The 27,579-nt window shown below is 51.8% G+C and overlaps 1 protein-coding gene and 1 long non-coding RNA gene across 5 annotated transcripts in view; one reads left to right on the top strand and one right to left on the bottom strand.

Annotated features, from left to right (window-relative positions):
- The window catches only part of LOC119972543 (NSFL1 cofactor p47-like), a 38,204-nt gene extending 37,424 nt beyond the window's left edge, over positions 1-780 (bottom strand). The window contains exon 1 of one of the 4 annotated variants that reach the window (XM_038809412.1): positions 623-780. In XM_038809412.1, the coding sequence (XP_038665340.1) occupies positions 623-733 (111 nt within the window). In that variant the 5' untranslated portion in view covers positions 734-780. Of the gene's footprint in view, positions 1-31; positions 591-622 lie in introns of those variants that run through there. The other 3 variants (XM_038809415.1, XM_038809413.1, XM_038809414.1) reach the window with 3 other exon arrangements.
- Positions 27-27,579, top strand: LOC119972544. Its single transcript, XR_005462073.1, has 4 exons — positions 27-227; positions 3,889-4,002; positions 17,506-17,844; positions 27,241-27,579. It is a non-coding gene; the product is annotated as an uncharacterized LOC119972544 (long non-coding RNA).

Raw genomic sequence — 27,579 nt, 5'->3', positions numbered from 1 at the left:
GCCATCGAATAGTCCATGCTGACAGCCTCACCTTTATCTTCACTGCAAAATCTGGAGCAGTCAGGAAATCTCTCCAATTTCTGAGAAAGCACTGGGATTGCATACACTAAGGAAAATCCTATGGATTGTCTCAATTAAAGCCCGAGAGAAGCATTTACAGGAGCAGTAAGAAAGTAAATTAAATTCGGACATTTGATCCAACACCTTTTTTATCAGCATAAAAATGGGTGAGTAAATGTCTGATAATATTGATACTATTACCATATCCTGAGATCACCAGCTATTGTTGTGTTTATGACAGGAAGTAATTGATCAAAATGTTTATAAGAGGAAGTAATGGATCAAAATGTTTATGAGAGGAAGTAATGGATCAAAATGTTGTTTAAATAAACAGGTTCTCTTTCACGCACAGTCAGTCCCCTTGGTCGATCAGATGTGATTGGTTATAGATTCAGCTCAGATTCTCGGCACTGTCGCACCGACGGCCAAGTCCTCTCCCACATCCCGGCTGGAGGCCGCCAGGAGACTGCACCGTCCTCAGGGAGCGGCGGCCTGGCGACTGGAATCCCCGCCCGGCGCCAGCCGAACAACACAAATAAACACCCGAGAGCCACCCCTTCACCTGCACATCCCATCCGGCTGCCTCCAGCTGAGCCCGGGCCCCTTCCTCCACCGCCCCCGTTAACCGCACCAGCTGCCGTATCCTTTCCTGTCGCTCCGCGCTGTCCGCCATCTTCACACGGCCGCCGCTTCCGGTCCTCGGTCGCCGCCACTTCCGGCCGGACTCGGTGGGTTGGCAACGAGAGGCTGTCGGAAGGGATGTGCCAGCGGCAGCCCCCCCCCCCCCCGGGCGGCAGCAGCCCCCCTCTCTCCCCCCCCCCCCCCCCCGACTCTCACACTGAAATAAAAGCAAAATACTGCTGGATGCTGGGAACCTGAAATAAAAGCAGAAAATGCTGGATAAACTCAGCAGGTCTGGCAGCATCTGTGGAGAGAGAAATAGGAGTTAAAATTTTGAGTCCATATGCGCAATTTTATGGTCATGCTGTGCCCAAAGAGCAACTTGTCGCGGCGCAGCATGGCCAAAAGAAGCAGGGAGACCCCGCTCCTGGGATCTACCCGGCTGGCAACGCCTCGTGAGATCGCGTTAGCCGTTGCAATGTAAATCACGTTCATTGTGGGCAGCATCACCTTTTAGCAAATTTGCATATTAAAGCGAGACAGCTAGTCTCACTTTAATGTGCAGATTTGCCCTTGGAGACCTTGGGTGAGTGGTGTTCAGTGCTGGTCTCCACAAATGTGGATCAGATAGAATGGCACTAAGGGTCTTCTGCAGGATTGGAGGCCCCCAGGTGCATACACTTTGGGCAGAGCAGCAAACAGCAGTGCCACATGGGTTCCAGCCTGGCACTGCCAGTGTAGCAGGTTGGTGTTTTTTTTTGCACAGGTGTAATTAGGCTGGGGTGCCATGTGTGGGTGAAGGGGGGCGGGGAAGTGCATTGGGGACCTTGGAGATTAGGATGCCATTTTAAAATGGCATACAAAATGGGGCTATGTATTCCCCGTTGAGGGTCTTTATCAAACACAAGTCGTGTTTTATAGCCTTGTACTTGGCGCTGCGAAATACATGGCTAACAGCACTCACTATGGGACCTTGTTCCCATTTAATTGAATAGCGCCTCATATGTAGAAGGGTCACATGGACTCAAAACATTAACGGTCTCTCAGATGCTGCCAGGCCTGCTGAGTTTATCCAGTATTTTCTGTTGTCATTATTCTTTCCCATCTCTTGGTTATGAGATTCACCTTCTCCCCTGGACCCTGTTAACATCTTTCAAATAATAATAATCTTTATTGTCACAAGTAGGCTTACATTAACACCGCAATGAAATTACTGCAAAAAGTCCCCAGTTACCACATTCCGGCGCCTGTTCGGGTACAGAGGGAGAATTCAGAATGCCCAAAATACCTAACAACACGTCTTTTGGGACTTGTGGGAGGAAACTGGAGCACCTGGAAGAAGTATGCTATCTGCTGCCCCGCTCAGGCAAATAATGCACCCTTGAGAACTGTAGCTCCTGATAGGCGAACAAAAAAAGGTCACAAGGCATCTCCAATTTCCCTTTCATCTCCAAGTTCCTTTAATATGAGTTACCTACCAAATCAGCATTCATCTTTCCTGCAACGTTATATTTCAAGCTCACCAGTCGGGTTTCTGCCCTTGCAGGACAGCATGGTGCTGCAGTGGTTAGCACTGCTGCCTCATGCCGCTGAGGTCCCAGGTTCGATGCCGGCTTTGGGTCACTGTCCGTGTGGAGTTTGCACATTCTCCCCGTGTTTGCGTGGGTTTTGCCCCACAAATGATGTGCAGAGTAGCTGGATTGGCCACACTAAATTGCCCCTTAAGTAGAAAAAATGAATTGGGTACTCTAAAAAATTTTTTTTACATTTCTGTCCTTGCCACACCACTGGCCAATGTCACATCACTATGATTGTGATAAGTCCTTCTTATCCATCTGAATACATTTAGAGCCATTGCACAGGTGACCATACATTTCACATCTAACATTACTCCTCCATGGTGGAACTAAGTGGAACAGTCTTCATTTGGTTCCACTCTTACAGCTCCAGCTAAGAACCAAAGAATCTCCTGCAATGGCTCTTTTTCCTGCCCCTTCTTATCCTTGGCATTCTCCTATTTCTCATCTACATGTTGCCCTTCAGCAAAATCATTCAAAACGTTGATGTTCAACATTTACTTTGATGACATCCCAGTCCTAACTTCCCACCACTTTTGCTACCCTTCATTGCCTCTGTTGTCAAACTGTTTGTATTACATCTAGTGCTATCCACTGTCTCAGACAGGGTGACCAACCATCCTAGATTTTAAAGGAAAATCTCGCACTGGAGGCGGTTATTCCATCTCACAGGTGGGTTGCTGTGGGATGTTGATTGTCTCGTATATTAGAAACAGCAATTTAGAGACTGCTTGTTGGTTTTTGCAGATCAGTGATTTTTGCACATTATGCACCTGATTGCATTGCACCCTCTTTCCAGTTGCCCACTTCCAGCAGAAATATTTGACATAATTTGCATTGAACAACATTCAACAAGCATCATTTGCATTCATTCGTGATTACCTACGCTCAAAAGGAGCCATTTAGCCTTCATTTGACATCCTCTTCACTCAAAAGCGATCATTTAATCATCATTTGACATCCCAAGTAGAGATAACTGAAAAAATTACTTGATATCAACAGTGCTCAAGAAACATAATTTGTGATCATTTAATTTACTTCAAAGTATTTGGCTGACATCAAAAGTGATCAAAGCTTGTGTGTGAGGAAAAAGTATGAGTTCTAGTGATAATGACAGAATTTGACTAAGATTCAGATAACATCTGACAGCATCAAGTTTGTGATTTAGATTTTTCTAAGCCCCAGCTGATGAAGTATGTTATGCATACTTTGTGTAGATTGATCAACAGTGCACAAATCACTAATGCAAATCACAAATCGACTAACACAAGGACCAAGAGGGGATGTTGAGTGGTCATCAGCTTGGTGGGAATAAGATCATGGAAACAGGTGGTTGGTCTCGTGGATAAGATAAACTCATAAATGGCATGAGGGAAATAGGAGAGAAAGTAGGGAAAAGATGCAAATCCTGAGCTAGGGCAAAGGAGAATTTTAGAGGATGCTTGACCTGGTGCCCTGATGGAATGAAGGAAGGAATATAGCAGAGGCAGGTGTTGCAATGGTCTTAATCTTAGTACAAAAGAGTGAAGGAGCAGAACTTTCCTCAGGGACTTCTAATATCTACCAACAGGCTGAAATGTAGCTTTCATGCATAAGAAACTGTCACTCATTGTGATTTTCCCTGAGGCAGCCAATTAATGGCCATAGGGAGAGATGGCCATCCAATTAAAGACAGTGGTGGGATCTTGAAGCTGGCCATTCAGAAGTTTTCCAATTTGAAAGGAGCAGCAGGCTACATTGGAAGGTAAGTGAGGAGGAGAGCACTTCATAATAGTGGCGACCTCCGGCATTCTAAACTTAAACTCAAATATGTATTTTTCAGCCAGGACACCATTGTGAGAGGGGGAGGGGACGTGGGTCGGGAGGGTTGATGGAGATGATAGAAGGTGCATGAGGAGAGGACTTATCTACAGGACAGCCTGTGACACCCAGGCAGGGAGGGTTTAGAGGCACTGCATCCCCGGCCTGGTCTGCTGTCGGGAGGACACCTCTAAGCAGTTAAACTTGTCGCTGTCACTTACAGAGATTTGGAGCCTGATTGTAACATCCCGTTTGGTCTCCTTCAATTGGCCTTAAATGGCCATTAATTACCTGGATACATCACCCTTAAGCGCATCACGGCAATTAAATCATGCCCTGTATTTTATTAAAATAAATCTATTTTTCAATTTCATTTTTTCCAATTAAGGGGCAATTTAGCATGGCCAATCCACCTAGCCTGCACATCTTTGGGTTGTGGGGCGAAACCCACACAAACACGGGGAGAATATGCAAACTCCACACAGACAGTGACCCAGAGTCGGGGTCGAACCTGGGACCTCGGCACCGTGAGACAGCAGTGTTACCACTGCGCCACCGTGCTGCCCTATTCCTAATAAATTTGATTGAATTTTTTGAGCATAATATAGGTGCATAGATGAGGTAGTGCAGTAGATGTAGCAAAGCCTTTGACAAGGTCCCACATGGGAGGCTTATAAAGATGGCAAATGCACATGGGATACAGGGTAACTTGATAAGGTGGATTCAACATTGGCTTAGCTGTAGGAGACAGAGGGTGCTGACAGATGGTTGCTTCAGTGACTGGAAGCCAGTGTCCAATGGTGTACCACAGGGATCTGTGCTGGGTTCCCTATTGTTTGTCATTTATATAAATTACATAGATGACCATGCTGTGGGGTAGGATCAGTAAGTTTGCCCTGCTTCTAAGGGCCCAATGTGTCATTACACAGATGACATAAAGACTGGCTGGGTGGTTAACAGTGAGGTTGAGTACCTTGGGTTACAGGAGGATATAGATGGGATGGTTAAATGGGCAGAGTGGCAGATAGAATTTAACCCTACAATGTGTGAGGTGATACACTTCGGAAGGAGTAATTTGATAAAGAAGTATTCGACGAATGGCATGACATTGAGAAGTTCTGCGGACCATGGCGTATTTGCCAATAGCTCTCTGAAGGCAGAAGGGCAGGTCAATAGGGTGGTGAAAAAGGCATATGGGACTCTTGCTTTATCAATCGAGGCATAAGTTACAAAAGCGGGGAGGTCATGTTGGAGTTGTGTAAAACTTTGGTGAGGCCACAGTTGGAGTACTGTGTGTGATTCTGGTCACCACATTATAGGAAGGATGTGATTGCACTGGAGGGTGTGCAGAGGTGATTCACCAGGATGTGGCCTGGGATGGAACATTTAAGTTATGAAGAGAGGTTGGATAGGCTTGGGTTGTTTTCACTGGAGCAGAGAAGACAGAGGAGTGATCTGATCGAGGTGTACAAGATTTTGAGGAGCATGGACAGGGTGGATAGGGAGCAGCTGTTCCCCGGGTCAGTTATGAGGGGACACAAGTTAAAGCTGAGCGCAGGAGGTTTAGAGAGGATTAGAGGAAAAACCTTTTTACCCAGCAGGTGATGACAGTCGACAATGCAATGCCTGGGAGGGTGGTAGAGGCAAGTTGCCTCATATCCTTTAAAATGTACCTGGATGATCACTTGATAAGTCATAACATTCAAGGCTATGGGCCAAGTGCTGGCAAATGGGATTAGGTAGGTAAGTCAGGTGTCTTTCATGCATCAATGCAGACTCGATGGGACGAGGGGCCTCTTCTGCACCATATTATTCTGTGATTCTGTGACTTGGCACCACATGGAGGAGGAGGATACCTGCTCCCGGTGGATGCCAAGGTCACCGCAGCCCTGAACGTCTATGCCTCAGGATCATTCCAGGGTTCAAGCGGGCACTTGTTTGGCATCTCATAAGCTACAGCCAACAAATGATCCATGAAATAATAGATGCCCCATTTGCCCAGGCAGCGAACTATATAAACGTTGACATGAACCAGGCCCAACAAGATGCCTGGGCAGCAGGATTGTCCGCCATCGACGTGATGCCCCAGGTCCAGGGGCTAAATTGATGGCACGCATGTCGCCTTGCATTCACCGGGCCATCTGGGAATGCCCTACATCAACAGGAAGGGGTTCCACTCGCTGAACATCCAGCTCGTATGCGACCACCACATGCAGATCATGCATGAGTGTGCATGGTTCCCAGGATTCTGCATGATAGCTACATCCTGGGCAGTCGGACATTCATGGCCTCTTCGAGGACCACCAAGGTTGGCCAGTTGGCTCTTGGGGGAGATAAGAGGACCTGGCTAATGACACCAGTATGGAGGCTGGTGACTGATGTGGATACCCGACCAAAGGAGGCCCATGTGGCCATCCAGGCTATACCCCCACCCTCCCATGTGTTTGGCTGTGCAGGAGCGGTTTAAGCGCTCCTCTCCCTTGTTAGCAGGCAACTGCGAGCATGGTCCCGGCCAATCAGATGGCGGGACCATCATTTGTGGCGCGAAGCCTGAGGGGCCTCATTAAGTGGACCAATTAATGTTTTATATACCATTGATGGCCTCGCTGGTCCGAGCGTCGGGAAGCTCACGACAGTTCCCACTCGCTACTACACTTGGAAACCTTTTGGTTAAATCGCGCCCATCGTCTTTTAAAATTAAATTATTGGTATGCGGGGAGACTCCACCGACTGTTGGATAAATGAATAGTTAGAATGAAAACACGCATGTAGATAATCAAAATATGCATCTTTCTAGTTTAGTAATGGATGAACTAACCTAATGCACATCTTCCTGAATCAGAAAATATGGATGCCATGGCTAGATCGTTTCTTAATCAGGAACTACAGGCACTGAACTCCTTATACCAGCAAAGAAGTAAAACATCAGGAATTAGGAACTTTGTAATAAAACAGTATAGAGGATTAGCCCATCAAGCACTGGGAAATTGAATAGCAATGAAAGAGACTGCCCTAATTGAACATCACAGATAATTGCTCCCAGATCACCCGGATAACTGGATGCTTTAGATGTATAAATACATTACATTTCTTGAGCACTAAGCATCTCAATTTTTCCATCAGGGCTGCTCAGTTTACCACTGTAATTTAAGCTATCAAGTTGGAAAATGGGCTGGAGTTCCCCTGCACCAGAGCTCTGCTTCTTTTAATGCCCGTTCTGTTTTCTCCGTCATTTCTGACAGCTAAGGAATGGGAAAGGCTGAGTGACGTGCCTGTCTTTAACAGGGATGTGTTTCATTTCAACATTAATTTGTTGGTGGGGACATCCTGCACATCATTTTACAGCAGTTTGATGTGCAGGATATTGAATCTTAATTATGCCCTTGTATGTGTCAAGATGTTGTCATTTCTTTAAAGGCACAATAATGCACTTCCATCATTTCTGCACCATTTTCCTTTTCTGCTGACACGTCAGTCGTCCTACTGAACTATTTGTTTCCATCATCATCACTGCCACTCAGGTTTTCCCGATATGTTAGGAAGAGGACATGAAGGATCATGGCGGAATGACAGGTAAGTCATTGGGGAGTCGTATTGTCACTGGACTAGTAAACCAGAGACCCAGAGTAATGCTCTAGGGATCCAGGTTCGAATCCCGCCACTGCAGATGGTGAAATTTTAATTCAATAAAAATCTGGAATTAAATGATGACCATGAAACCATTGTCGATAGTCGTAAAAGCCCATCTGGTTCACTAATGTCCTTCCAGGAAGGAAATCTGCTGTCCGGACCTGGTCTGGCCTATATGTGACTCCAGACCCACAGCAATGTGGTTGACTCTTAACTGTCCCCTCAAGGGCAATTAGGGATGGGTAATAAATGCTGGCACAGCCTGCGATGCCCACGTCCCATGAACGAATAAAACAAGACTAGCTGCAACGTTGATTGATTCATCGGAATATGCGAAATATATAATATATGCAATACTTTTTCATGAAAGAAGATATGCCAGGTACGGCCAGATAATTGGCTGCACCAACTAAGATGCCGACAATCATCAGCCGGATTATCTGTTCCTGATGCTAACTCTTTACGCCGGGGCAAGATTAGTGGACATCTATGACAGCAAAACAGGCGTTGCACCTGGACTAATTCACTGACTGTTAAACTGCTAGCACCGGCGCCATGTGGATCACAACCGATTCCAATGAAAAATGGTGTCTGATTCAGCGAATTCACGATTGCCATTCAGGAGGCTGACAAGCTGCAGCCGCATATACACACTTCACTCCCCACACACACCATCCCAGCCAACAAGATGGCAGCAAGATGAGCGGCACCAAAGTTTACAGATGCCAAACTGGAGACCTTGCTGGACGGCGTGAAGGAGCGGTGGGTAACACTGTAACACGGGGTGGAAATGAGGCTGCCTGCGCCACTGTTCACCGTGCCTGGATGGAGGTGGCAGTGGTCATCAGCTCCGTGTGCAGCACCGTGAGGACCAGCCAGCAGTGCTGAAACAATCTGCACGGCCTCCTCAGGGCAGCCAAGGTGAGTAGGCAGTTCTGCGGAGAATCGCGTGCTGGCGTTGGGGTGGCATGGCGCGATTCACGCGGCCCGCCGGTGATTCTCCGACCCGGCGCGGGGTCGGAGAATCCCACCCTATATGAGGGGTTGTCGGCGAGCATCCAGCACCTGAAGGTGTAGTTGGAGGAATCCAACCAAGTACAGGAGCAGGAGGTGGTGCCGACCATGCTTGTCACCCAGGCAAACACCGCAGAAGACGGCCACAAAAGGGGACCCAGGTCACAGAGCGGGAAAACAATAGGCCACTTACACTCTTGAGGTTCGCCTGGGGATCCACCTCGGCATAGCAGTAGGGCCATTGTTTTCTTATGCTCTTGACGTAGCATAAACTGCTTCCTTGATGTGCACTCTGATAAAGGAAGGTTCAGACTTGGAGATAGCTTTAACACATTTATTAAACTGTTAACAATTCTCCTATTTGGATTTGACTCTCCTGTTAATCCTGCTATAGCTACTCAGACTGACGAACCAGTCTGCTACAATCCACGTGGTGGGTGTGATGTGTTTCAAATCAACCCTGTGTACTCACTGAGTGTCTCCACTGGAAAGAGGAAGATCATGTGTGCTGTGTCCTTTTATATGGGTTGGTGTAATGCCCCCCTGTGGTAGTGTCACCTCTGTGTGTGTCGTGAATGCCCATTCGTCATATCCTATCTTACTGGCCTATCGGTTGAATATCCGTGTGTCATGTCTCTGGTGCTCCCTTTAGTGTCTAGCTAGTCTATGTGTATTTACATTAACCCCTTGTATATTTACAGTGATGTATATCACCACAGCCATAAGGCCAGAAAGGAAGACACCAGCTAAGTTGGTACGGGTGCAGGGCACAGTATAGCGTTAGGGGCTAGGACACAAACCTGTATATATTTGCTCACAATCAAGACCTGTGCACAACGTTACAATCTGCCTCGGTGCTATGTCAGAATTGTGTGAGGGGTAGGCTGGGGTCTGGGCTGACCACAGAGGGGTGCCGAAGAGGGTGGGGGAGGAGGGGGAATGGGCAGACGTGTGGGTGGGATTGGCCCAGGGACCACATTTCAGCCAGCGCTCACTGCTCCGATGTGTCCCCAGTCTCCCCGCACCCCTACTGTCCCTACTACCACCACCCTAGGGATTCGATGCGACTGTGTGATGGAAATTCAGCGCGCATGCAGAGATCACCTGGGTGGAAGGTGGTACTATGGGCAGAGTCAGACATTGCCAAACGATGTGAAGCACGTGAGTTCATCCCAGAGCAGCTTATTATCATCCTCTATCCCTTGGGCCATACCCACTGTTACTGCCAACCCAGGGCCCGCACCGGGTTGTGAGGCAGGTAGGAATCATGGAGGGGGCTGCAAGAGGGGGAGGGGTGGTAGCATGTTCATGGGAGGGGTGTCCGGGGAAGGGGGGGGTTTGTGGTGCGGAGGTGGAACGCAATGTCCGCAACCCTGGCCAGTTCCACTAGTCGGTTAACCTGGAGGTGATCAGAGCATCCCTTCCACACTGGTGCACACATTGTGCGGCCTCCGTGCCTGCCTGGGCCCCAAGTCCTGCTCATTCTCTCCCGAATCCTCCTACTCAGACAAGGCCTGGCCTCCTCCAGCATATTGGCACTCAGCTGCGCTGTTTGGAGGACACAGCAGGCCACCACGATATGGGAGACCCTTCCTGTGCCATACTAGGGTGACATGCATCCCATTGATCACCCCCTGGACCTGGGGAATGTCAGCAATGGTGGCGAACCCCTCTGCCCAAGCATCCTGGTGGGCTCGATCCACATTGAAATGGATGTATTGTGCTGACCGGGCATATAGGGCCTCCGTGATGGTGGGGATGCACCTGTGCTCCGAGGTTTGTGAGATCCCGGACACATGCCCACTCGGCGTCCGGAAGGACCCTGTGGCGTAGAAGTTCAAGGCGATCGTCCCCTTGACGGCCACCAGGAGTGGGTGTCCTCCCCCATTCTCCGGCGGTGTCAGGTGTGCCATGATCTGGCAGATATGTCGCACTGGCCCCCTCCTCAGCCGGAGTCTTCGAATGCATGCACGGTCGGTCAGGTCCTCGAATGACTGGAGCTGCCAATACACACAAGGCCAAATACAGCACCTCTTTTACAACTCCTCCTCGGCCTGTTGGGCGACTGGTTCTCCATCCTCACCGGCTGCCTCCTGTTCCTTTGGGGCACACTCCACTGCTGCAGCTTCCTCCTCGATCATCTCCAGCTCGTACAGCCGCAGTGCATCCCCGCAGGGCTGAGGCGACTAGGAGGAAGCCCACCATTGCTGGTTATCTGCAGGGGGTGAAAGGCTGACATGTTAGTTTGGTGCGTATCCCCATGTCCAACCAGGTCCAATGGGCTACATGATGGCCCCGATCGTGCTATGGACCCGACCCTGCACGCCCCCCCCCCCCCCCCCCCCCCCCCCCCCCCCAATCTCCATACCCCTGGCCCTATCAGTGGCCTGAACCGTAGGGGCCTCTGGACCTGGTGCCAGACTCTGCTGCCAGGGCTACTGTTGGCTGGTGCTGCCCCTGTCACGGCTACTGTGGCGTTGCCCTTCGGTGGGCTGAGTGATGCCCCGCAGCGGGTGGCGGCCGGTTAGGGGAAGGTGGCATGGCGGAGGATGGGGTGCGGGAGTATTGGGATGGAGCATGGGGGCTAGAGTGGGGGGGGGGGGGCATTGGGGTAGGGCCCTCCATACGGACGTATCACTCTGCAGGATCTTGGGCCAAGTTGGGCGGTCAGTGGGATGCACAGCAAGATGGCTGCCTTGCAGATCACACAATGGCAGTCCATGCCTGGACACCCTCATCCCATGGGAGGTCACGCTGTCCCCATGGCCAGCCCCTGGTCACAACCAGTCCTCACCCCCCCCCCCCCCCCCCCCACTCCAGCCAGCCCGGCCAGTGTCAGGACCGACATCACATGACAGCGCCTCTGTGTGTCCTAACTCCTTCCTCTCCCTCATTAGCCACGACGCCTGTTTCCCAATTTTTAAAACACAAGTGAATCTTCCCATTGGGAAGGTCGCGGAGGTCCCGGAGAATGGTGGGTCAGGCCGCTAATGATATGCGAACGGTGTTTATTGTACGTTCAGAGTGGAACGCATTGACGTCCAGGCTCAGAGCTGTGCCAATTTTCTGCCAGATCACCCACAGACCTCAGGCAGCGTTGGATTGGCCTCCAATTTGTCCCTACTTTATTTTAGACATAATACAATGCTGACTGTGGTCTTATGGACTTATGAGGATGATGGCTTGGAGAGTCAAATATGAAAAATATTAAAATTCAGAAAAATACGTGGTAATGTTATATGGCTCCTGCTGTTAGACAGATTACTTGAAGAAAAGAACATAGGGCAGGATTCTCCGTTGCCCGATGCTGAAATCGGGAACGGCAATCGGGTGGAGAATGGCGCCCGACGCCAAAATCGCGACAGCCACTGGTTTGAAGCCGAGTCTCGAATCTCCGCCCCCTCCAAATCTGTCGCAACCCTGTTTGAATATCATTATCGGGCCCACCCGCGATGCTCTGCTTCCGATGCATTGAGTTCCGGACGGCACGGGCCACGCGTGGTCTCAGCGGTCGTGAGCCTGGCATGGCAGCTGCGGAGAGAGAGAGGGCATGCGGACAGTGTCCAGAACCGCCATACTCACCTAAGAGCCGTGCCGCTGGCCGGGGGGGCTTCTGCCAGGGCTGGAGGGAGTAGTAGGGGGTGGCTGGGAGGTGGGCTGTGGGGTCGGAGTGGTACAGCACAACCGGCACCATCTTCCTGGCATGATCAGTGCACGTGTGGGGTGTGTAACCGTAAGCTCGGCTGCAGCTTGTCAGCCCTGCGCAAGTACAGCCCAGACCTAGCAATTCTCCCACCATTTTCAGCGCGTTCCGTGGGTGTTACAGGTGGCGCCGGTGCTAGCCTGTCACCAGTAATGGAATCAGTGCGGGTGTGGCGCCGATCTTTCCACCGTGTAACACCATGGATCCTCCCTTGACATCAGCACTTAGACGTAGGAATGGAGAACCCAGCCTATGATCTATCTGTATTATTGTACTGTCATTTTTAACTGTTGGTAAATTAATTTAATAAAAGCTGATATAAAATAATATCGAATGTTGTGATGCCTTATTGCTTTTTGAAGATGTGAATAAAGGCCCTGCCGGGAAGCAGATGATAGATTTAGTGTGGCGCTAACAATTATACTCAAAGCCGAGAGACTAGTACAATAGAGGCTTTATTGCTGTACGATGTTGTCCCTCCATCCGCAACTGTGGACTGAGGGTCTGAGCAGCTCTCATACATATTTATACACAAGCTCCCTGTGGGCGGAGCTAGCCAGCAGGGGCTGACCGGAGGAACCTGTATTACAGGTACAGGCATACATCCCCCTACTGCAGTACACATAACTACAGTGGTTATCTCACCACATTCACCCCCTGTAAAAATGAGTCCGGCGGGGGTGACATGTAACTCTAATACAAAGGATGCTATTTACAAGAGGGTCCAACAAGGAAAATCAAGAGTCCATCCGGTTAGCAGGTTACAGGTTGAGCCGAATCGGTGGTCGGACGTTCTGCTGTGATCGGCGTAGCTGTGGTGGTGACATCGGCACCGGCGGTGATGGCCCCGATGGTGCAGGTGCTGGCGGTGTTGGTGCTGGCTGCTGGCGGGATGACTCCGAGAGCAAGCCGAAATCTTCCATGTCCTCCAGGGTGGGCAGGGGGATGAGGGATGGACCTGATGGGGACGAATAGGGGGGCGCTGGGGTTGGCGCAGGAAGGGGTGTGGGCATGGGATCGGCACCTGAGGGAGCCAGGTCCCGGAGCGAGACTGTGTCCTGGCGGCCGTCGGGGAACTCCACGTAGGCATACTGAGGGTTGGCGTGGAGAAGGCGTACTTTGTCCACCAGGGGTTCCGCCTTGTGGTGCCGTACATGCCTACGGAGAAGGACTGGGCCCGGAGTCGTGAGCCAAGTCGGGAGCGACACTCCGGATGTGGACTTCCTAGGGAAGGCAAAAACACGTTCATGGGGTGTACTGTTAGTTGCGGTGCACAGTAGCGACCGAATGGAATGGAGCGCGTCAGGGAGGACCTGCTGCCAGCGAGCGGCTGGGAGGTTCCTGGACCGTAGGGCCAGCTGGACGGCCCTCCATACCGTCCCGTTCTCCCTCTCTACCTGCCCGTTTCCCCGGGGGTTGTAGCTGGTCGTCCTGCTGGAGGCGATACCCCTGCTGAGCAGGAACTGACGCAGCTCATCGCTCATGAATGAGGATCCCCTGTCACTGTGGAAATAGTCGGGGAAACCGAACAGGGCGAAAATGGAATCCAGGGCCTTGATGACGGTGGCAGACGTCATATCTGGGCATGGGATGGCAAAGGGGAACCTAGAAAATTCATCGACCACACTAAGGATGTAGGTGTTGCGGTCGGTAGAGGGAAGGGGCCCTTTGAAGTCCACGCTGAGGCGTTCAAAGGGGCGGGATGCTTTCACCAGGCGCGCGCGATCTGGCCGGTAGAAGTGCGGCTTGCACTCCGCACAGATCTGGCAGTCTCTGGTGACTGTCCGTACTTCCTCGACGGAGTAGGGCAGATTGCGGGCTTTGATCAGATGGTACAAGCGAGTGACCCCCGGATGGCAAAGGCTGTCGTGCAAGGCATGGAGCTGGTTCACTTGTGCACTGGCACATGTACCTCGGGAGAGGGCGTCTGGGGGCTCGTTGAGCTTGCCGGGGCGATACAAGATCTCGTAGTTAAAGGTGGAGAGCTCGATTCTCCACCGCAAGATTTTGTCATTCTTGATCTTGCCCCGCTGCGTGTTGTTGAACATGAAGGCTACCGACCGTTGGTCAGTGAGGAGAGTGAATCTCCTGCCGGCCAGGTAATGCCTCCAGTGCCGCACCGCTTCAACAATTGCCTGGGCTTCCTTTTCGACAGAGGAATGCCGAATTTCGGAGGCGTGGAGGGTGCGTGAAAAGAATGCCACGGGTCTGCCGGCCTGATTCAGCGTGGCGGCAAGGGCGACATCTGAAGCGTCGCTCTCTACTTGGAAAGGCAGAGTCTCGTCTACGGCGTGCATCCCCGCCCTGGCTATGTCAGATCGAATGCAGGCGAAGGCCTGTTGTGCCTCGGCCGAGAGGGGAAAATGTGTGGACTGGATAAGTGGCCGGGCCTTGTCTGCGTATTGCGGGACCCACTGGGCGTAATAAGAGAAAAACCCAAGGCAGCGTTTGAGGGCCTTGGGGCAGTGGGGAATTGGGAGCTCCATGAGGGGGCGCATGCGGTCGGGATCGGGCCCCAGTAGTCCGTTTTGGACTACGTAGCCAAGGATGGCTAAGCGGTCTGTGCGGAACACGCATTTCTCCTTGTTGTACGTGAGATTAAGGAGAGATGCGGTGTGGAGGAATTTATAAAGGTTGGCATCATGGTCCTGCTGGTCATGGCCGCAGATGGTGACATTGTCGAGGTACGGGAAGGTGGCCTGCAATCCGTACCGGTCAACCATTCGGTCCATTTCTCGCTGAAAGACCGAGACCCCATTCGTGACGCCGAAGGGAACCCTCAGAAATTGGTACAGACGACCGTCCGCCTCAAAGACAGTGTAGGGACGGTCCGATTTACGGATGGGGAGCTGGTGGTAGGCGGATTTTAGGTCAATAGTAGAGAAGACCCGGTACTGTGCAATCTGATTGACCATATCAGAAATGCGGGGGAGGGGGTACGCGTCGAGCTGCGTGTACCGGTTGATGGTCTGGCTGTAGTCCACGACCATCCTGTGCTTCTCCCCGGTCTTAACCACTACCACCTGGGCTCTCCAAGGGCTGTTGCTGGCCTCGCTGATACCCTCCCGAAGCAGCCGCTGGACTTCGGACCTGATGAAGGCCTTGTCCTGGGTGCTGTACCGTCTGCTCCTGGTGGCGACGGGCTTGCAATCCACAGTCAGATTGGCAAAGAGGGAGGGGGGCTCGACCTTGAGGGTCGCGAGGCCGCAAACGGTGAGGGGAGGTAGGGGTCCACCAAATTTGAGGGTGAGGCTCTGGAGATTGCACTGGAAATCCAGGCCTAGTAGGAGTGAAGTGCAGAGGTCGGGGAGAATGTACAGACGGAAACGGTCGAATTCCACACCCTGTACAGTGAGTTTAACCAGGCAGAAACCCCGGATCGGGACAGAGTGGGAACCGGAGGCAAGGGAGATCTGCCGGTCGGCGGGATGAATCGCAAGGGAATAGCGCCTTACCGTGTCCGGGTGGACGAAGCTCTCGGTGCTCCCGGAGTCGATGAGGCAGGAGGTCACATGGCCGTTGACCAGCACCGATGTGGAAGAGGGTGCCAGGTTGCGAGGACGGGACTGGTCGAGCGTAACGGAGGCGAGCAGTGGTTGGTGGGCGGTTGAGTCAGATGAGTCCGACGAGGAGCGGTATCGACCCGTGTCCCGTGATGGCGGCCCCTGGAGACGAGATGGCGGCATCCGCAGTACCTGTGGGTAAAATGGCGGCGTCCATGGCGCGCACGTTATGGGGTCGGAACAAAATGGCGGCGCCCATGGAACGCACATGGCTGTGGTGGATGAAGATGGCGGCGCCCATGGGGCGCACATGGCGGGGGCGGCAAAAGATGGCGGCGCCCACTGATCGCACGTGGGGTCAGGGGAAGCGGACGGCGGGGCCCATTGAGGGAGCGGCTGAGGCGTGGGGACCGGCGGCGCGATAGCGGCGACCGTCCGGGACTGACACACCGCTGCAAAGTGGCCTTTCTTTCCACAAGCTTTGCAGGTCGCTGTGCGGGCCGGGCAGCGTTGGCGAGGGTGCTTCTGTTGGCCGCAGAAGTAACAGTGGGGACCCCCAGGGGGTGCGGTGCGGCGGGCAGCGCAGGCATAGTGCGCGGGGGCGGCTGCTGGGGGGGCCGTTTGCGGGGTCCACGAGGGGTGGGACGGATGGGCCTGGGGAGCCGTTTGCGGGGTCCACGAGGGGTAGGACGGGTGGGCCGAGTGGCTAGCGGAGTAAGTGTGCGCACTACGGGAGGCGGCCGTCATGGAGAGCGCCAGGGCCTTTGCGGCCGCGAGGTCGGGGGCGACCCCTTCCAGCAGTCGTTGCCGGATGGGGTCCGATGCAATGCCTGTAACGAAGGCATCGCGCATGAGTAAGTCCGAATGTTCCGCGGCTGTGAGGGCCCGGCAGTCGCAGTCTTGTACCAGAGGTATAAGGGCCCTCCAGAAGTCCTCAATCGACTCACCCGGCTGCTGGACGCGAGTAGAAAGTTGATGCCTCGTAAACAGGGTGTTCGTCGATGGTGCATAGTTCTCCTTGAGCAGTTCCATAGCTGCGGTGTAGTCGGTCGCATCTCGAATGAGCGGAAAGACGCTGGAGCTAAGTCTGGAGTACAGGAGTTGCTTTTTCTGAGCCTCCGTCGGGGGAGGGTGTGCTGAAGAGATGTAGGCCTCTAAGACTGCGAGCCAGTGATCAAAGTCTTTTCTGGCGTGAGGCGAATGTGGATCCAGCTGCAGACGGTCAGGCTTGACTCTGATGTCCATGGTGACTGGGAAATCGTACAGCAATAAATTGTGGCGCTAACAATTATACTCAAAGCCGAGAGACTAGTACAATAGAGGCTTTATTGCTGTACGATGTTGTCCCTCCATCTGCAACTGTAGACTAAGGGTCTGAGCAGCTCTCATACATTTATACATAAGCTCCCTGTGGGCGGAGCTAGCCGGCAGGGGCTGACCGGAGGAACCTGTATTACAGGTACAGGCATACATCCCCCTACTGCAGTACACATAACTACAGTGGTTATCTCACCACATTTAGTAGCTAAGATAATTTAAATAAACGTTTTCTGTTCATTATCCTGCTCATTTAACCAGAAATGTTTTCCATTTTCAGAGCTAGTGAATCTACTCTCAACCATAGTGAGAACGTATTTCTGACAGCAATCTAAACCACAGAAACTGTGTTATCTGAGAACTGAACGGAATTCTCTCGAGGACCTTCTTCTTTTGTGTCACTCGTGCTGAGACTTCTGAGGATTGGTAATCTTTGTTTGATTTGCCTGGGTGTGCTGCTTTTGCCCTGACAATTTAATGTGTCATGAGGAGTTTATCTGGCTTAGGACTGTAATATCTGCAAGAAAAGCAAGATTAAAGATGGAAGAAACAGATCAAAATGAAGAGCCGTCTCAACTAGCGGTTGATCACCAGACCAAACACCACTTTCAAAATATAGGTGTGTACCAACAATTAAGAGAGCATGACCAGTGTCACCAAGCATTTGTAAATTCCCTGAGGGAAACATATTTTCTCTGCCCGAAAACGAGTTATTGAGGATCGGTGCTAAAGAGACCCATCGTCTATTTGCTACTTCTGAGCAAATCGCGCATCAGAGTAATACAAATTGTAAAACATGACAGAGACACAGATGATAAGCAAAGCCAACGTCATCACCATCGTCACCAGGAAAATGTTTGTTTTTAAAAAGAAATTTTAGAGTACCCAATTTTTTTTTCCCAATTAAGTGGAAATTTAGTGTGACCAATTCACTTACCCAGCACTTCTTTTTTTTTTAGCTTGTGGGGGTTATACCGAGTGAATGTTAAATACAATTCAAATCAACTGCATACCATCCAGAATCGTAGGGAGCATTAGAAAGGTGGCATCAGACATTAAAGACAATGTTGAGGGCTTATTGTCAAGATTATCCAGAGGATTGGGATAAAGGAATTCCATTCGTACTGTTTGCAATTAAGGATGTTCCTAATGAGTCAACCAAATTTAGTCCTTTTGAACTAATTTTTGGTCATGAGGTAAGAGGCCCACTTAAATTGATTAAGGAAAAATTGGTGGGTGAGAAATCAGAAATTACATTATTGGATTACGTGTCAAATTTTAGGGAACGATTAAATAGAGCAGGTGAATTGGCTAGACAACATTTAAAAGGTGCACAAAATGTGATGAAATAAGTAGCGGACAAGCAATCCAAAGTTTGTAGTTTTGCCAGTGGAGATCAAGTTTTAGTCTTGTTACCAGTGGTAGGTGAACCTTTAAAAGCTAGATTTTGTGGACCTTATCAGATTGAAAGGAAATTAAGTGAGGTGAATTATGTGGTAAAAACACCAGATAGAAGGAAGAATCACCGAGTGTGTCATGTGAATATGCTTAAAAGGTACTTTGAAAGGGAAGGAGAGAAAAAGGAGGAGGATTTAATGATTCCAACTCAAAGTGATGAACCAAATCCAGATTTTGACATACCTCAAATTAAATTGGAAAATGAGGATGTTCTTAAAAATTGGGATACATTGGTGAGTTACCTTCCAGAGGAATAACCAACTGACCTGAAAGAGTTATTGACATCACATGAGCAAGTTTGTGGAAATAAATTGGGAAGTACTGAAATGGCTATACATGATGTAGATGTGGGAAATGCTGTTGCAATCAAACAACATCCATATAGACTTAACCCTTTAAAATTGGCACAGGTTAACAAAGAGATTGAGAGTATGCTTAAAAATGGCATAATTGAAGTGGGTTGAAGCCAATGGAGCTCACCCATAGTGATGGTAGCTAGACCAGATGGTACCCGACGGTTGTGTGTGGACTATAGAAAGGTTAAAGCAGTTACAAAAACAGACTCTTATCCTATCCCACATTTGGAGGATTGCATTGAGAAAGTGGGACAATCAGTTTTTATTTCCCAATTGGATTTACTTAAAGGTTACTGGCAGGTACCTTTATCCGAAAGGGCGAAGGAGATTTCAGCTTTTGTGACTCCAGGTGGTACATACCAATTCAAAGTTATGAAAAACACCCCAGCCACATTTCAACGATTAACTAACAATGTTGTTTCAGGATTACCCAATTGTGCGGTATACATCGACGATCTGGTAATTTTCAGTCAGACATAGACAGAACATTTAAAACATCTGGTGGAGTTATTCGATCGACTTCAGGAGGCGGGTTTGGTGGTAAACCTAGCCAAAAGTGAATTTGGAAAAGCCCAAGTCACATTCCTTGGCCATACAATCGGACAGGGTTGAATGGTCCCACGGATGTGAAAACACAAGTTATTGGGGAGTTTCCGATACCCTCAACACAACGCGGAATAATGCGATTTCTTGGTATGGGTGGATTTTACCGGAAATTTGTACCTAATTTTAGCAGTGTGGTCTCTCCACTGACGGACATGCTCAAGAAGCGTAACAAATTCGACTTCCGGTAGCGGCAATGACCAGCTGAGCTCCCAAAATAAACGGACTTTGGGGCTTTTTTAAAGGCCCCCAACGGAGCTGAGGAGGCAAATCCCGACGGGGGAAGAGGCCAGGAGTCGCCCCAGTGGTCCCATGGTGCAGACCAGAAGCGGAGCAGGGAGAGAATCGGGAGAAACTCTTGGAAAAAATCGGGACCCAAAAAACAAAATGGCGGCCGGTGAAAGCTTTGAAGAGCTGAAGAAGTGGGTCCAGGAGCAGCAGACGACTCTGCTGCGCTGCTTCCAGGATTTGAAAGTGGAGCTGCTGGAGTCCATCAAGGTAACCAACAGGGAACTGATGGAGACCCAGACAGCCCAGGGGGCTGCGATCCGGGAGCTGCAGCAGCAGGCCGCCGAGAGGGAGGACGAGGTCGTGGCTGTGGTGGGGAAGGTGGAGGTGCACGAGGCGCTCCATAAAAGATGGCAGGAGCGGTTCGAGGAGTTGGACAACCGGTCGAGGAGGAAGAATTTACGGATCCTGGGCCTCACAGAGGGGCTGGAGGGGTCGGACCCAGCGGCCTATGTGGTGATGATGCTGAACTCGCTGATGAGGGCTGGGTCCTTCCAGGGGCCCCTGGAGTTGGAGAAGGCCCACAGAATTTTTGCTAGGAGGCCCAAGCCGAACGAGCCGCCGCGGGCGGTGTTGGTGAGGTTCCACCGGTTCGTGGATCGTGAGTGTGTGCTCCGGTGGGCCACGATGGAGCGGAGCAGCAAATGGGAGAACACGGAGGTGCGGATCTTCCAGGACTGGAGTGCGGAAGTGGCGAGGCGGAGGGCCGGGTTTAACCGGACGAAGGCGGTGCTCCACAGATGGAAGGTGAAGTTTGGAATGCTGCAGCCGGCGGGTCTGTGGGTCACCGACAAGGATCAACACCACTATTTTGAGTCCCCGGAGGAGGTGTGGGCCTTTGTGCAAGCCGAGAAACTGGACACAAACTGAAGGTCCCCCGGTTGGGGGATGCTGTAGAATACTGTATTTATTTATACTGTATGTGTATTTGCGGGGTTTAGGGTAAGATGTGGGGTGGCCGTAGGGTGGGTGGGGTGATGTCGTATGGGTGTTTTCTTTATGGGTTTTCAAGCAGGAGTTGGGTGGACGGGTTTGGACGGAGGGGTAAACGGGGTGTTTGGGGAGCTGGTGGGGGGGACTGACAATGGGAGTGGCCCTGGAGGAGGCGGGGCCCGGCAGGGCGAATGCGCGGGCTTTCTGCGGGGTCCCCGCGCTGGGAGAGGGAGGGGGCCGGGTTTTCTTTTCCCGCGCAGGAGCGGGGGAGGGTGGACTGGTTGATGGGCACTATGGAGGAGGGGCAGTCCCACGTTGGGAGGAGCCGAAAGTAGGGCGGGAGCTGCCGGGGTCAGCAGAAGCTAGCTGGCTCACGGGAGTGCTGTAGAGGGGGGGGCGCGGCTAGGAGGGGTCCTAGCCTGGGGGGGAGTGGAGGGGGGGGGTTTACAGGGTTGCTGCTGAAACGGTCAGGAAGGAGCTGGAGGACGCAGGGGGTGCTGGAGGGGAGGAGGTGCCGCCGTGGGAAACTGGCAGAGCGTGGGACGCTGGCCGGGGGTGGGCAAGGGAGGGGGTACGGCTAATTGGCAGGGGAAGGGGACCGGGAGCCCTCAGATCCGGCTGATAACCTGGAATGTGAGGGGGCTGAATGGGCCGGTCAAAAGGGCCCGAGTAGTTGCGCACCTGAAGGGACTGAAGGCGGATGTGGCCATGCTCCAGGAGACACACCTGAGAGTGGTGGACCAGGTCCGGCTGAGAAAGGGGTGGGCGGGCCAGGTATTCCACTGAGGGCTGGACGAGAAGAGTAAGGGGGTGGCGATCCTGGTGGGGAAGAAGGTGTCGTTTGAGGCGTTGAAGGTGGTGGCTGACAGTGGCGGGAGGTACGTGATGGTGAGTGGCAAGCTGCAGGGGGAGCGGGTAGTGTTGGTGAATGTTTATGCCCCAAATTGGGACGATGCGGGGTTCATGCGGCGTATGTTGGGCCGCATTCCGGACCTGGAGGTGGGGGGCCTGATCATGGGGGGAGACTTTAACACTGTGCTGGATCCCCCAATAGATCGATCCAAGTCCCGGTGCTAAGGTGCTGAGGGTATTTTTGGACCAGATTGGGGGGGGGGGGGGGGGGGGGGGGGGGGGGGGTGGACCCTTGGAGGTTTGCGAGGCCAAGGGCCAGGGAATACTCGTTTTTCTCCCATGTACATAAGGCCTACTCAAGGATTGACTTTTTTGTCCTGAGCAGGGGGCTGTTGTCGAGGGTGGAGGAAGTGGAATACTCCGCCATTGCCATTTCGGATCATGCCCCACACTGGATGGACCTCGGGCTGGGGGAAGAGAGGGACCAACGTCCGCTCTGGCGCATGAAGGTGGGGCTGCTGGCAGAGGAGGAGGTGGCCGGGAGGGTCCGGGGGTGTATTGAGAGATACCTCGAGGCCAATGATAACGGGGAGGTTCGGGTGGGGACGGTCTGGGAGGCATTGAAGGCGGTGATGAGGGGGGAATTGATCTCCATCCGAACCCTTAGGGAGAGGGGGGAGCAGAGGGAGAGGGAGAGACTGATAGGGGAGATGGTGCAGGTGGATAGGAGATATGCGGAGGCCCCAGAGGAGGGATTGCTGGGGGAGAGGCGTAGCCTTCAGGCCAGATTTGACCTACTGACAACCAGAAAGACGGAAGCCCAGTGGAGGAAAGCACAGGGGGCGGTGTATGAATACGGGGAGAAGGCGAGCAGGATGCTGGTGCACCAGCTCCGGAAGCGAGACGCGGCCAGGGAGATTGGGGGAGTGAGGGATAGCGCTGGGAAGGTGGTGCGGAGGGGGGTGGAGGTCAATGGGGTCTTCAGGGACTTTTATGGGGAACTGTACCGGTCTGAACCCCCGGTGGAGGAGGGTGGAATGGGGCACTTCCTGGACAGGTTGCGATTCCCGAGGGTGGAAGAGGAGCAGGTGGAGGGACTAGGGGCGCCGATCGAGTTGGAGGAGGTTGTCAAAGGGATAGGGAGCATGCAGTCGGGGAAGGCGCCGGGGCCGTACGGGTTTCCGGCGGGATTCTATAAAAAGTATTTGGACCTGTTGGGCCCCCTGTCGGTCCGGACCTTTAACGAGGCTTTGCCCCCAACTATGTCGCGGGCGCTGATTTCCTTGATCCTGAAGCGGGACAAGGACCCTCTGCAGTGTGGATCATATAGGCCGATTTCACTGCTGAACGCCGATGCTAAGCTGCTGGCAAAGATCCTGGCCACTAGAATAGAGGATTGCGTGCCGGGGGTCATACATGAGGACCAGACGGGGTTTGTGCGAAGACTCCTCAATGTCATTATGACGCCGGCGGTGGAAGGGGAGGCGGGGACAGTGGTGGCGTTGGACGCGGAGAAGGCCTTCGATAGGGTGGAGTGGGAGTACTTGTGGGAGGTGTTGGAGAGGTTTGGGTTTGGGGAGGGGTTTATTCAGAGGGTGAGGCTGCTCTACGATGCCCCGATGGCAAATGTAGCCACGAATAGGAGGAGGTCGGAGTACTTTCTGTTGCATCGGGGGACGAGACAGGGGTGCCCCCTGTCCCCCTTGCTCTTCGCGTTGGCAATTGAGCCCCTGGCCATGGCACTGAGGGAGTCAGGAAACTGGAGGGGCCTGGTGCGGGGTGGGGAGGAGCATCGAGTGTCACTATACGCGGACGACCTGTTGCTGTATGTGGCGGTCCCGGTGGGGGGGATGCTGGAGGTGATGAGGATCCTTGGGGAATTCGGGGGTTTCTCGGGGTATAAGCTGAACCTGGGCAAGAGCGAGGTGTTTGTGGTGCATCCGGGGGATCAAGAGGAGGGGATTGGTAGGCTCCCATTGAAGCAGGCAGGGAAGAGTTTCAGGTACCTAGTGGTCCAGGTGGCGGGGAGCTGGGGGGCCCTGCACAAGCTCAACCTTACAAGATTGGTGGAGCAGATGGAGGAGGAGTTTAAGAGATGGGATATGTTACCGCTGTCACTGGCGGGGAGGGTGCAGTCCATCAAGGTGACGGTGCTCCCGAGGTTTTTGTTCTTGTTCCAGTGCCTCCCCATCTTTATCCCGAAGGCCTTTTTCAGGAGGGTCAACAGCAGTATCACGGGATTTGTGTGGGCTCATGGGACTCCAAGGGTTTGAAGAGTGTTCCTGGAACGAGGCAGGGATAGGGTGGGCTGGCGTTGCCCAACCTCTGTGGGTACTACTGGGCGGCCAACGCAGCGATGGTGCATAAGTGGGTAATGGACGAGGAAGGGGCAGCATGGAAGAGGATGGAGGCGGCGTCATGTGTGGGCTCGAGCCTGGAGGCGCTAGTAACGGTGTCGTTGCCGCTCCCTCCAACGAGGTATACCACGAGCCCGGTGGTGGCGGCTACCCTCAAAATTTGGGGGCAATAGAGACGGCACAAAGGAGAAATGGGGGGCTCGATGGAGGCCCCGATACGGGGGAACCATCGGTTCGTCCCAGGGAGCATTGATGGCGGATTTCGGGGCTGGCACAGGGCAGGGGTTAGGAGGTTGAGGGACCTGTTTGTGGAGGGGAGGTTCGCGAGCTTGGGGGAGTTAGAGGGGAAGTTTGGGCAGCCCCGGGGAACATGTTTAGGTACATCCAGGTGAGGGCGTTTGCCAGGCAGCAGGTGGAGGGGTTCCCCTTGCTGCCCCCATGGGGGGTGCGGGATAGGGTGCTCTGAGGGGTGTGGGTCGGAGGAGGGAGGATCTCGGACATATACCGGGTGATGCAGGAGGTAGACGAGGCCTTGGTGGAGGAACTGAAGGGTAAATGGGAGGAGGAGCTGGGTGAGGAGATTGAGGAGGGGACATGGGCGGATGCCCTGGAGAGAGTGAATTCCTCCTCTTCCTGCGCGAGGCTTAGCCTCATACATTTCAAGGTGCTGCATAGGGCCCACATGACGGGGACAAGGATGAGTAGGTTTTTCGGGGGTGAGGACAGGTGTGCTAGGTGCTCGGGGAGCCCAGCGAACCACGCCCATATGTTTTGGGCGTGCCCAGCGTTGGGGGAGTTTTGGAAGGGGGTAGCAAAGACGGTGTCGAGGGTGGTGGGATCCAGGGTCAAGCCAGGCTGGGGACTCGCAATTTTTGGGGTGGCAGTGGAGCCGGGAGTGCAGGAGGCGATAGAGGCCGGGGTTCTGGCCTTTGCGTCCCTAGTAGCCCGGTGGAGGATCTTGCTCCAATGGAAGGATGCGAGGCCCCAAAGCATAGAGGCCTGGATCTCGGATATGGTGGGGTTCATTAAATTGGAGAGGGTGAAATTTGCCCTGAGGGGATCAGTACAAGGGTTTTTCAGGCGGTGGCAGCCGTTTCTGGACTTCCTGGTGGAAAGGTAGGGAAATAGGCCGACAGCAGCAGCAGCCCGGGGTGGGGTAAGGATTGGGGGGAGGGAGAACTGTGCACATGGGTTTGTGGAGGGTGCTATCTCTCTCTTGTTTGGTTTTTTTTTTCTTTGTTGTTGTTCTTTCTTTTTGTTTGAAGTTGCTCTTGAAGCTGGGGGGGTATTGTTCATGGGGTGTTACCGCGGTTGTATGTTAATAGAGCTAAGATGTTTATATTTTGTATTTTGTACTTTATTTTGTAAAAATTTCAATAAAAATTATTTTTAAAAAAAAGAAGCGTAACAAATTCCATTGGACAGCAGAGTGTCAACAGGCATTTGACGGCCTGAAGGCTGTGTTAACCACTGCTCCTGTGTTAGCCATCCCAAATTACACCAAACCATTCAAAGTGGTAGTTGATGTGAGTGATGTGGGTGTAGGTGAGATGCTTCTACAGGATGACAACGAAGGGCTAGAGAGGCCTATTGGTTATTTTACAAGGAAATTGACTTCCCACCAGAAAAAAAATATTGCACGCACGATTGAGAAGGAGACGTTGTGTTTGGTGCTGGCTTTGCAACATTTTCTCATTTATGTAACCAGCAATTCGTCTGACACCATTATTTACACTGATCATAATCCGTTGACGTTTTTGGAGCGATTCCGGAATAACAGTGCAAGGCTGTTTCGCTGGAGTTTATTGTTACAGCCATTTAATTTAAAAATAGTACATGTGGCAGGACGGGAAAACGTGATAGCCAATGCTTTGTCACGAATGTGATGAACAGACGGATTTCAGTTGGAGGAAGAAGAACATAAATGACTATATTATTATACTTGTTTGCGTGTGTTTTTTTTGGAAACAATAAAGTATATTTACTGTGTGCATTTCTTAAAGGATGGTGAAAAGGTGAAAAATGAAACCATCTTGAAGTTGATGGTTTATTTTTTTTCTTGGGGGGAGGTGTCACGTGAGAGTACCCTTTAAGAAATGGGTGTTTAAGAAATGTACCTTTCAGGAGTTTAGCTGCTCATGTTACTGGAGTGATGCCAGAGTGTGGGTGGAGCTGAGCTCTATTTCTGCTTTTTAGTTTCAGTTTGAGAAAGCTTGGGTGTGTCTGTGTTTTTCAGTGAGCTGCACTGCTATTGATCTCTGCCATCCAAAGACTATCTATGGATCATTTGCGTGAACTCAGAATTGTAAAAAGGTCTCAGTATTAAATGTAAACCTAATGTGCTCTTGTTTGAAGGTTTGTTAAGTCTTTTGGGTGTAAAAGGACAGCAGACAGGTTACTTAGTGTTGTATTCTTTGGGGGATGTATTTGATTTACTGATTGCTAAGATATTCATTGTTTGTTTTAAAAAGGTTAACTTGAGTTCAAAGAATAAACATTGTTTTGTTTTAATAACACCTGGTCCATTTTCTGCTGTACCATAGCTGTAGAGTGAGCCGTGTGCTCCCCATACCATAATCTATTAAAAGTTGTGGGTCAGGTGAACTCCATGATACACTTGGGATTGTCTAAACCCTGGCCCATAACAACACACCCAAGCTTTTCTCAAAGTGAAACTAAAAAACAGAGCCCATGCTCAGCTCCACCCACACTCTGACATCACTGCAGTAACATGGGCTGCCAAACATTTCTTAAAACAACATTCTCATGACAACTCCCCTCGCCTCCCACCCCCCACAACCGAGTACCACCGGCTGGTGGGATATCACGGGGCCGACCCAGGGGCAACGTCCATAGTAGCTCCTACAGGAGGGTGGCAGACGGGGGCTGCAGAATGTACCAATGGCATGAGCAGGGCCAGCCACTGGTACACCTGCCGGGGCTAGAAGTCCCGCAGTGCGAAGCACCGATAAGGCCAGTGATGTGATGAGGAGGGCAGAGTGCCAGGGGGAATGGCCAGGGGTGGGGGCATGGGGATGGGGACAGGAGGAGAGGGACATGTGAAGACAGGGACTTCAGTGCAGGTTAGGGCCACCCTGTAGCCATTTGGACCTGGTTGGGCATCGGGGTACATACCATACTAACATATCGGCCTTTTACCCTCTGCAGCCAATGGACTTTGGATTCCAACCAGGAATGGTGACCCTCATCCTAGCTGCTGCAGACCTAGGGGATGCATGAGGCTGTACAAGCAAGAGATGCTCAGGGAGGACCTTGCAGCAGTGGAGCCTGTCCCAGAGCAAAAGGAGCCGGTTGTGGTGATATCATTGTTGTGTTATAATTCACTGATTGATCACTAGGAATCTCACTAGTATGTAAGTGAATGTTAAAGTCAGCTGATCCCTCAGACTGGCTAAAAGAAATCATACCTCTGCATGATTTAACTTTTTTCATCAGTTCTCTTGTATATAGTTTACCCACACTCAATGTTAATAAATCGTTTGTAGC

The sequence above is a fragment of the Scyliorhinus canicula genome, chromosome 10 (assembly GCF_902713615.1).
Source record: "Scyliorhinus canicula chromosome 10, sScyCan1.1, whole genome shotgun sequence".
NCBI lineage: Eukaryota > Metazoa > Chordata > Chondrichthyes > Carcharhiniformes > Scyliorhinidae > Scyliorhinus > Scyliorhinus canicula.
This window is presented reverse-complemented; position numbering and strand designations above follow the sequence as displayed.